Source organism: Salmo trutta, chromosome 22, assembly GCF_901001165.1.
Source record: "Salmo trutta chromosome 22, fSalTru1.1, whole genome shotgun sequence".
Classification (NCBI taxonomy): domain Eukaryota; kingdom Metazoa; phylum Chordata; class Actinopteri; order Salmoniformes; family Salmonidae; genus Salmo; species Salmo trutta.
In genome coordinates, this window is record NC_042978.1 from 13,257,905 (window position 1) to 13,269,073 (window position 11,169).

At 42.3% G+C, this 11,169-nt stretch overlaps 2 protein-coding genes across 2 annotated transcripts; one reads left to right on the top strand and one right to left on the bottom strand.

Moving 5' to 3' along the window:
- Positions 1-7,233, bottom strand: lsg1 (large 60S subunit nuclear export GTPase 1). The gene is made up of 14 exons (XM_029706703.1): positions 7,035-7,233; positions 5,202-5,328; positions 4,972-5,092; positions 4,737-4,823; positions 3,955-4,041; positions 3,801-3,861; positions 3,469-3,645; positions 2,951-3,346; positions 2,727-2,828; positions 2,466-2,609; positions 2,099-2,222; positions 1,891-1,970; positions 1,552-1,722; positions 1-1,390 (listed from the first exon to the last, which is right to left on the bottom strand). The coding sequence occupies exons 1-14, from the start codon at positions 7,125-7,127 to the stop codon at positions 1,199-1,201; spliced, it is 1,962 nt and encodes a 653-aa protein (XP_029562563.1). The 5' UTR covers positions 7,128-7,233; the 3' UTR covers positions 1-1,198.
- A 1,214-nt stretch (positions 7,234-8,447) lies between these two features.
- On the top strand, positions 8,448-10,440 carry LOC115158130 (protein FAM43A). The gene has a single exon (XM_029706704.1). The coding sequence runs from the start codon at positions 8,691-8,693 to the stop codon at positions 9,723-9,725; it is 1,035 nt and encodes a 344-aa protein (XP_029562564.1). The 5' UTR covers positions 8,448-8,690; the 3' UTR covers positions 9,726-10,440.
- The last annotated feature ends 729 nt before the right edge of the window (positions 10,441-11,169 follow it).

An 11,169-nucleotide genomic window follows, 5' to 3' on the forward strand; every position in this document is an offset into this window, starting at 1 on the left:
ACGTTTGAAAACCATCATATATAATGATTTATTCAGGGATATTACACAATTGTTGTTGCTTCAAATAAATGTATAGCAAAGTAGCAGTCGGGTTGTAGATCATAGGGAATCCAACTAGTTCATTATCTCTGTAAAGCAGGGGTCTTCAATCTTTTCTTGCCCAGGGCAAACCGGCGACCCAGGGTCCCCCATCATACCATTAAAAAAAAAGTACGTCTAGTCTTATCAGGTGAATGATAATGGCAAGGAGAAGTAATCTTCATTTTAAAAGAAATAGATATGGTAGTGTTCCATTTTTTTTGGACCTCCCCGCAATATAATTACTAGAAAGGTAACTCGAAACATTTTCGCTAAGAGCAGCTCTTTAGCTGGTTAAACAAAGGTTAGCAGAAATGTATGCCCAAGTCAAGAAAACTTACCAGCAGCCACATTATAATTGGATGTGGAAGTGTAAACTAACATAACCTATTAACTATAAAAGGTAACTCCAAACACGTTTTCGCTGAAAGGTTAGCCATGTGTTGGCAAAAATGTATGTCCAAGTCAAGAAAGCTTACCAGCTGTACTGGTAGCCTTTTCAAGGGTGCTTTTCAATTCCTATGTCAGTTACTCCAGTGAGTGTAATTTGCTCAATATTAGGAGTTGATAAATAAAGTTGACATCATCAGAAATAGATTCTCCTCTTTTCTACTGTAGGTATGTAAGTAAAACATATTCTGTTACTTGCGATATTCATAAAAACATTGACATTTTAAAAAAGCATTTTATTTTTTTTTATATACTTTTGCAGACCCCCTGCTGAATATCCCTGCTGTAAAGTACAATAGGCTGCACCTTGTAACAAACATTATTTAAAAAAAATGATCTTCACTGATTGATATCCAATGAATTTCCTCTGGTTCAGAGTAAGGCTCAATTTCAGTTGCAGAAATTCCTGGAATTGAGTTGACCCCAACTCTGCTCTGGTAATAGTGGAATGTACTGTCACTGCAATGCATGATTAGTTACACAGAATATCCTGAATTATGTTTGATATCAAAAGGCAACCTTTCCCCGTTACTCCATATTGCAAAGTGCAATGGAGGTTATTGTTGTTGACCAGTATCTACATACCAATTCCTGTGTAATTGCATTGGAAAGTCCTTTGGGGGTTAACAATCCAAACTACCAGCGATTTCTAACAGTTTATAGATGTTCTTCAGGCATCCAGGTGCTTGGTGAGTCGGCGTACTTTCTCTTTCTTGTTCCTGTTGCCATGCTTCTTCCAGGGTTTGCCCACAGGCTGTTCTAAGCCAGGTTTCACTTGACTTACCAGTTCACGCTGGCCTACGCTGCCTTCCTTGTAACCCATGAAAGACTGGACCCCCTTGGTGAGCGCCCGAACATTCTCCTGGAACAAAAAAACACAACAACGGGGTTACTATCTGAATTATCCCATTTCACTACAATCAATGGTAATAAAGTAATCTGCCTAGACTGGCTTGAGTTTGGTGTCAATTCTGCAAATTCAGCATTTTAATGTAATTTCTATGGAGTTGCCTTCTACTGTACCTGATGGAAGAAGTTCTTGTCGACCAGATTCTCGTGCCTCTTGACTTTGCTCGGTTTGTTGCCTATCTTGGAGTCTTCACCGTCTGCATCTCCGGTCTGGAACTTGCTGTGCTGGGGCTGGAAGTCTGCAGCACTGATGTGGGGAGGAGGGTGGCAGTACAGCAGTTTTCCCTGGAGATGGTCAGACAGAACCAGTTAGTGGTGCTGCTCTCCCATTACTACTACTGAAATTAGGTAAACAGACTAAGCAATATTTAGACTATTCTGCCTAATAAACCAGAGTTGTACAACAAGAGCATGTATTTGGTGGCGGGAGGAGAAGGATGAGGGTTAACTTACAACGACGTAATCCTTGAGAATGTAACGGGCTGATCTCGACTGGTCAGGTTGTCCGTGTGTTGTCATGAAGCCCCTCATGTCTGAAAGAGAACCGATCAGAACAGTGCCAATGGCTTGTTCGGACTCCAATATCATATGGCTTACGTTGTGCTATGTCAGTTGTTCTACACTGTGCTGTACTGAATAAGGACAGGGTTTATAGTCTCACATCCATAGGCCATCAGTAGCTCCTCATAGTTGGGTATGCGGTCGGGATCCTCGTCCTCTCGCGGGCGGATGATGTTGATGCCATAGGTGCCCTCCAGCACATCCCTAGGAATTGTCTGACACACGTGAGTGGTCTGTTAAGGCCTTAACCACACTGAACACCCAATCAAACATCTGAAAACTCCTTTACCGGTGTAAAACGGGCAGCTCTATTTTCGTCCAACTTAAAACAGATCTAGCCGTGACTCAAATGTATTTCAGAAAGAGATTGCTCCAGTATTATCTATTGATTGGGACAATAAACATGACTCTTCTACACCCACAAGTTAACAGACGAGTGGTGTGTAGGGTTGGTAATTGAAGGATATGAGAGAGATGGCAGGCACATGGTCTCGTATCTGGTCGATGGGCAGGATCCCACAGCAGATCATCTCAGCTTTAGTGGACACAAAGGAGGGCATGACCAGGCCAGGGCAGTCACACAGACACAGACCTGGCTCCACGTACAGCGTCTGGAACACACACAAGCACACTTGAATGCTTTGACCCCACAAGAAAATAATGTATCGTCACCAAAGGAACACGTTTTTTAGAGGTCCAGCAGGCTACATCAGAGAGCCGGTCTTTACCTGAAAGTGCTTGGTGTGCCCAGGCGTGACTGAGACGGACACCTTCTTATTTCTCAGAATGGTGTTGATGGTTGAACTTTTGCCCACATTGGGATACCCCACCTGTTCAGAGAGTATATAGGAGAATTGAGATCCCACAAACGTCACTCCAAACACAAGACCTGTTCTCCTACTGGAACATTTGAGCCTATTGATTTCCAGTGTGTGTATCTGTGTGTACTCACCAGCCCCACTGTGAGCTCGCCCTCTTTCAACGTTGGCCCATCGTGAGCAGCCTTAAATATGGCCAGCAGCTCATCTTTGGTCAGCAGGCGACTGGAGTTGTGGAAGGAGGAGCCGTGGGTGGAGCCATCTATACTCTCTTCGTCGTCTGCCTCCTCATCCTCTGATGCCTCTTCACCCTCTGATGCCGTCTGCCAATCTCCCTCTGCTACGCAGTCTTTAAACTGCTCCCCTTCCATATCGCTCTCATCTTCTTCCTCCTCCTCGCTCTTTTCCTCATTCTTCTCCTTGTTATCCTCTACCTCCGGTCTTTGGCTCACATTGTCGTTGTCTGGCATTCCCTCGTCTTCATCCTCTGCTTCGCTCTTTTCACCCTCCTGCTCCTCCACTTCCATTCCCTGTGGAGAATGAACAAGGGCAGAAGAGAAGAACCCTAGCAACTTGTCTTTCATCAGTCAAAAAAGTAACCAGGTTTTAAACAGGCTAAGACCTTCCAATTAAAATGTGACTGCCTCCTCACCTTCTCCTCTGCCTCCAGCCTCTCGTTCTCCACCAGTGCGGACCAGAACACAGCGCGGAGGCCCTCTCTCTGGAAGTATCTGGCCCAGATCCTCCGTTGCTGCTGGGTCAGCAGGTCAGCCTTGTTCACCAGCAACAAGTTCACCTTGTACCGGGACACCTCTTTTACATAGCACTCCTACAGGAACCAGGAAGATCAATGGGTGAAATACCGCAATGTTTCCCCTTCTATCAGTTTGGTGGGGTGGGTTCCCCCACCTGGCAATGTCATCCCACATTCAAGAAAAATTGGCCTCAATTGTTTGATGTGACAGCCTTAGGCCCTTTACTTACCAGGTCAGGGCAACGAAATAGCAATGGGTTTCTGGCATCAACAATCTGAACAACAATGTCACTGCGGAGGAAAATTCACAACATTTCCACCATCATACAAGGCATCGAAAAGCTGACAACCAGTGTCACAAGACAAAGCAGCTCTGATTCCTACCTCCTCTCAATCACTCTCCAGAGCTGTCTCCAGAAATCCAAATTCCTCTCAAAAGGTGTGAGAATCATTTTCTGCTCCTCTTCAAGCCTATAAAACAAGATAGATAAACTTCCAGGCACTGCTGACATAAAACAGTGTTAGGAATTGAAGGTGAATTAAAGGGTTATTACTAACTCATAAGAACTTCCAGTTGTTTTTTTTCTCCCCCCCAACTTGATGATTTTGGAAGTAACAGCGCTCTACCAGGTGGTTGAGAAGTCAAGAGGGTCATACTAGCAATGCCATAATAGAATAATAGAATTACAAAAATTACTTTAGGTCTGCTTCAATGGCTTTTATAGGTAGGTAAGCATAGTTAAATAAATGAAATGAGGACAAATGATTGTAATCTTGTATGTCCAAACGTGAATATGAAATGAAATTGAAATGAATGCGTTTTCAGGTGGTGTATAGTGCGATGTCCCTTACATTTCAAATGATCCCGGTTCTTCCATGTTTCCACAGGTTCAGACTACATTTTGAGATATGATAGTTACATTTTTTATTACTATTATAGAGCTCGCCAGTTTTTGTTTTTGATTTTATTTTACCTTTATTTAACTAGGCAAGTCAGTTAAGAACAAATTCTTATTTTCAATGACGGCCTACCAGGGAACAGTGGGTTAACTACCTTGTTCAGGGGCAGAACGACAGATTTGTACCTTGTCAGCTCGGGGATTCGAACTTGCAACAATTACATCCTATTCAATTAATGGGGGGGGGGGGGGGGGGGGGGGTCATACTCTGCCAGTTCTCGTCTCCACTCCAGGAAGCTGTCTCTCTCTGTCTGCTGGAGGACCTCTGGACTGGTGCCCTCATCCCAGTGGGGCCTGAAATATGACAGGACAAAGGCGGCAGTAATGGAACATCAGAAGCAATGCAACATTAGCACAATTCCTACTTCTAAGACAACTAGAAAGAAGACACAAAATACATGTTGACAGTGTAATGTCTTTGGAGTCTCTGGGCTTACTGCACCTTCGTGGAATTCTGAGGAGTTGTTTGTTCTCCTCGTGCAGCTTCTTCAGCTTTGCCGTCTCCTCGGCTGTCAGTAATCCTGCCCGAGCTTCAGCTGGCACAAACTTGATGTTGAGCTTTTCTGGGGAAACATTTTATCCATCAGTTGCATCCTGGGAATCCAGTCTAAAGTACTTGTAGATTACCGTTTTCAAGGATCACTTGTCACGTCAATGCAATAGAGTATTTACCTGCAACGAACTCTGTCCCAGCCATTTCAGCAGTTGCAAGGAAGTCATCCATAGAACTCTGTTCAGTCACTGACTGCAGGTTGAGACGACCCCAGTCGTAGCCATCGTTCAGTTCACTGGTGTGGAGCTGGCAATGTGAGATCAAGTTTAATCATCAGAAAATTGTCTAGCTAGCTACAGCTAATAAGACAGACAGCCATTAAAACATGTACAGTGCCTTCGGAAAGTATTCAGACCCCTTGACTTTTTCCACATTGTTACATTACTTCCTTATTGTAAAATTGCTTTAATTCTTTTTTCTCCTTCAATCTACACACAGATTGAGTGGGGGAAAAAATAATTAAAGCAATTTGACAAAACTGGTTTTTAGACAGCATCAAGTCTTCTTGGGTATGACGCTACAAGCTTGGCACACCTGTATTTTGGGAGTTACTCTCATTCTTCTCTGCAGATCCTCTCAAGCTTTGTCAGGTTGGATAGGGAGTGTTGTTGCACAGCTATTTTCAGGTCTCTCCAGAGATGTTCGATCGGGTTCAAGTCCGGGCACTGGCTGGACCATTCAGAGACTTGTCCCGAAGCCACTCCTGCGTTGTCTTGGCTGAGTGCTTAGGGTCGTTGTCCTGTTGGAAGGTGAACCTTCGCCCCAGAGGTCCTGAATCCTCTGGAGGAGGTTTCCATCAAGGATCTCTCTCTACTTTGCTCTGTTCATCTTTGCTTCGATCCTGACAAGTCTCCTAGTCCTTGCCGCTGAAAAATATCCCCACAGCATGATGCTGCCACCACCATGCTTCACCGTAGGGATGGTGCCAGATTTCCTCCAGATGTGATGCTTGACATTCAGGCCAAAGAGTTCAATCTTGGTTTCATCAGACCAGAGAATCTTGTTTCTCATGGTCTGAGAGTCCTTTTGGTGCCTTTTGGCAAACTCAAAGCGGGCTGTCATGTGCCATTTACTGAGGAGTGGCTTCCATCTGGCTACTCTACCATAAAGGCCTGATTGGTGGAGTGCTGCAGAGATGGTTGTCCTTCTGGAAGGTTCTCCCATCTTCACAGAGGAACTCTGGAGCTCTGTCAGACTGACCAAGGCCCTTCTCCCCCGATTGCTCAGTTTGGCCGGGTGGCCAACTCTAGAAAGAGTCTTGGTGGATCCAAACTTCTTCGATTTAAGAATGATGGAGGCCACTGTGTTCTTGGGGACCTTCAATGCTGCAGAAATGTTTTGGTACCCTTCCCCAGATCTTTGCCTTGACACAATCTACAGACAATTCCTTCGACCTCATGACTTGGTTTCTTCTCTGGCATGCACTGTCAACTGTGGGACGTGTGCCTTCCCTAATCATGTCCAATCAATTTAATTTACCACAGGTGGACTCAAATCAAGTTGTAGAACCAACTAAAGGATGATCATAGGAAACAGTATGCAACTGAGTTTAATTTCGAGTCTCATAGCAATGGGTCTGAATATTTATGTAAATATTTCTGTTGTTTTATCTAAAAACCTGTTTTCGATTTGTCATTATGGGGTATTGTGTGTAGATTGCCGAGGATCATTTTTTGTTTTACCCATTTTAGAATAAGGCTGTAACGTAACCAAATTTGGAAAAAGTCAAGGGATCTGAATACTTTCCAAGGGCACTGTAGTTACTTCATTTTCAACAGGTCAGTATTCACCAAATTCTGCTTTTCTCCAATTAACGTTCCTCAGCGAAATAGTAAGGTAGAACTGGATAGAACCCTTGGAGGTAGGCGTCTGCTGTTATATGTTTAGCTCGCTAACTAGCTAGCTAGCTGTTGAAACATGTATCATCAACATATAGTAACAGTTAAAGTTACCCAAGTATCGCCCCTCTTGTTGCCTCGGCCTGCGTTGAGTCTCTCCTTTATCAGTGATCTCCCGAGCCCCATTGCAGACTTCTTCTTACCCATTTTTCGGTTTGGGTTTAGCCTTGCTTGTTAACGTTACCACAAATCTGTTTTTGTAAAATTTAGCCCATGTGAGAATTGTTGTCCCATGAGGAAGTGAAACGGAACTTCCCAACTTTATTGCAGAATGACGAATAACTATCGAGATTAATCATGTTTTCTCTAATGTATAATTAGACTTATTTCTGGAGATTATTGAACCTGGAGGTTATTGAATCAAACTCGCTGTGTATTTGTATAGCTTTTATTAGGATTTAATGTAATGATTTGTGCATTGACTTTGGATTTGTGGTACATTCCAAAAGATGTGTCCAACACTCAAATATGCATTGAAGGAAACATCCTTTGGCAATTAATAGTTCCGCCAAAAACAAGGTCATGTGACAGGTGCTACCATCTAAATGTCGATACTAAATTGTATTATTTTCTAAATATGTAACCTAGTCAATATATTTATAATTACATTTCTGCAATACATGCGCAACACAAGGAACTAGTTCAGATAGATTTGTAAACTATATTTTTCATAACTGTAGGCCTTTAAATAAGTAAATATATATATATATATATATATATATATATATATATATATATATATATATATATATATATATACACACACACATGCATATATATATAGAGTTATTTTTTCCTTTTTGTGGGGATAATTTTCAGAAAATTCCACACTATTGTTTGGGGGTGTTTCATGAAGAGCCAATTATACTCTAGCCTAATTATACGTATAGCCTACTTATAACATTCTTATTCTTAAATGTTATTTTTATTTTAAGCTTGTTACAGACTAATGAAAGAGGCTTGAGCGCATGTTATCAGTACAGGGGGAAACTCTGTTGCATTGCCAACAGATGGCAGCATAAAACAAAGGATGAGGACCAACATTTTGGTGCATTGCCATGAATTGAATAATTGACAGCAAACCAGCGTTAATTTGTATTATACGATTGAAATAATGAAACTTTAGGTAGGCTATGTATAGGCTCGATTTGTATCCCTCTTGCATTTAGGTTTCTGTTTTTAAACGAACTAGATACAAACGTTATACCCGTTGTGTTCTGAGTGAATGTAGGTACAACGGAATTATTGTTGCAATTTACAGGTCGGATGTATATAAGCTGTTATCAGTTTTGTATATTAGCCTATATTTCCCAAATTCGTATGATTTCAGTTCATAAATAAACCTTTGTAAGTGCGCTCTGAGTGCCAATTTTATCCTCAAGGGAGAGCTGTTTGACTTTGGTCTCCTCCTCTATGTTCCCTGCAGAGACACTGAAATGGTTCAACCCAGTATATATCCACTGTAGACCATCCCACTCACAGCAGAACCAACCTCACAGCAATCAGTAACCGCAGAATGGGATAGCGCACTTGTCTTGGTTATGGAGAAGTCTTCAGAGGATGAGCAAATGAATTACAGGATAACTTGACCGTTTGTTGTATTGGAGTTGCTATTATATGAAAAAGGTCAGTAAAAAGATATGATTTAGTTGCAGTAAAACGTTCGCTGAAGTTGTACATTTTTTTCTGTGGACGTGACACAACCATATAATGCTGCCTTGGAAGAAGAATAAGTTCGACCTGATAGATGAAGATAAACAGTCGAAGCAGAAGGGTTATGCCGTGAGTTTGAACTACTCTGCGCTGACCTCCTTTGCCAAGTCTTGTCCGGAGAGTGCTTTGAACAGGGTTGGAAGCATGTTCAAGTCAAAAAGGAAAAAGGTGAAAATTACCAGCGAAGACCCCACATACACGGTCCTCTACCTGGGCAATGCCACCACCATCCAGTCGAAAGGAGAAGGCTGTACGGACGTGGCTGTGAGCAAGATTTGGGGCAAGAGCGAAATGGGCAAAAATGGCACGAAGATGAAACTGACCATCAGCTCACAGGGAATCCGGATGGTGCATGTGGACGACAAGGCGAGAAGACCGGGACATTTGTATTTATTGCACCGGATAACCTATTGCGTTGCCGACCCAAGGTTACACAAAATTTTCGCTTGGATATATAGGCATGAGATGAAGCACAAGGCAGTGATGCTGCGGTGCCATGCGGTGCTGGTGTCCAAGCCGGAGAAGGCAAAGGCCATGGCACTACTTTTGTACCAGACCTCGGCGACAGCGCTTGCTGAATTTAAAAGACTTAAAAGGAGGGACGATGCAAGGCACCAGCAACAGCAGCTGATAGGGGAACAGACCATACCCCTTGTGCCCCTCAGGAAGCTTCTAAACGGACAGTGTTATTACAAACCCCCGGTGGAGCGCAGCAGGAGCGCACCCAAATTGGGCTCTATCACAGAGGACTTGATCGGAGAGGAGGAGGAAGAGAAAGCAATGCTCTTTGAGTGTGAGGACATTCTAGACACGAATGACGATTGTGTGGGCAATGGTAAACAGGAGCTGTCCCAGATTATCAGTGACCTTGGAGAGATGTGCATTGGAAACGACGTACAAACACTAAAAGCGGACTTTAGGGTTACCCGACTCCTCTCCGGGGAGAGCACGGGCAGCGAATCGTCAATAGAAAGCAACCAGGAGCCAATTTCGCTCTCAAACGGATTCGAGGGGGGGAGATGCAGGAAATAACATGAATAAATCTGCATTTTCCTGGAGCCAAAATTGCCTCCACAAATAATTTAATTTCTGTTTATTTCACGCTGTCCATTAAATGAGAGTGTAGGCAATGCCTGTAGTATTGCGGCTCCTCGTGAAAGGATATAAGAGGGTTGTTACAATGATTGTGGACAAAATACGCACAAAAAACAGCTATTATTGAATGATATTCTGGGAAACATGGATAGTCTACAGAAAAGGGGAGGACTGCATGCTGAGACTGAACCCCAAACTCGCAGTGCGCACCAGGACAGTGATTTCCACTCTTCAATAAGAGGGTTTGTATTAGAGCTTGTTTACCCAACCTATTTCCCTCGTGGAAATGACATTCTTCTTGAACAACATTGTCCACGAATATGTAACTTTACATTTTAAAAGCACGTTTACTTTTTGGCTCGATGGATTAAATTAGATGTCCCTCACTCTCTTCTACAATTAAAAACTGTTGTTTAAATTCAGTCGAGTATTACGTTTATTAGGCTATGTGTATAATATCGTTTTCTCGTAGGCCTATATGGTCTCATAAACATAATGTCATATCTTTGCTGTGCAAAAGAAACATGCCCTAATGTATTAAGATGTACATCGTAAATGCGTTGTGTATACAGATATCCATTATTTTTTAAAGGAGAAAATGTGGTTTGTTTATGTGAACCTAAAAAAAGACCAATAAAAAACAGAAAGAATATGCAGGCTTTTGTATAGTTCATGCACTCATTTGGTACATTATTTCTAAGAATCCAGTATCATTTCCATTGTGATTTGATGCCTCAACTTTCCCCCTCCAAATGTAGGTCAGATCATTATTATTACGACGCATGGACCACTGGGTTTAGAATTGCAATGAGTTAATGGAACATATCAGCATTCACACTGAAAAAAAATTGATGGCCTACTTTTTTTTTCTGGGAAAGGGAAAAATACTCTCTTGTTCTAATGATTTCTAGTACATTAGTCAACTGTCAGTTCTCACACAGACATTTCTGCATTGCTCAGTTTATTTTGGTGACAATGTTTCAAGAGGGTGTTACATGTAGTTGACCATTACTTGTTGAGTCGACACCTGCAGTGCAAATCACACCTCAAACAACACCTCTATATTCTCTCCAGCTCGGTTTTTGAAAGGTGGGCTCACTGTATTGCAGTCACCATTGTAATTAGGGGATTACTAGAAATGTTTCATGATTGTTATTATGATTGTAGTCGTACAACCATAGGGACATGCCCAGGTAAACCACAACACCACTAGGGGCTCAAATCATTAAAGATTGTGTTACATCCAAAAAATATTTCATGTAAGACCAAGGAGTCTATTTATAGGAGTTTTTTTTATTTTCCCTTTATTTAACTAGGCAAGTCAGTTAAGAACAAATTCTTATTTTCAATGACGGCCTAGGAACAGTGGGTTAACTGCCTT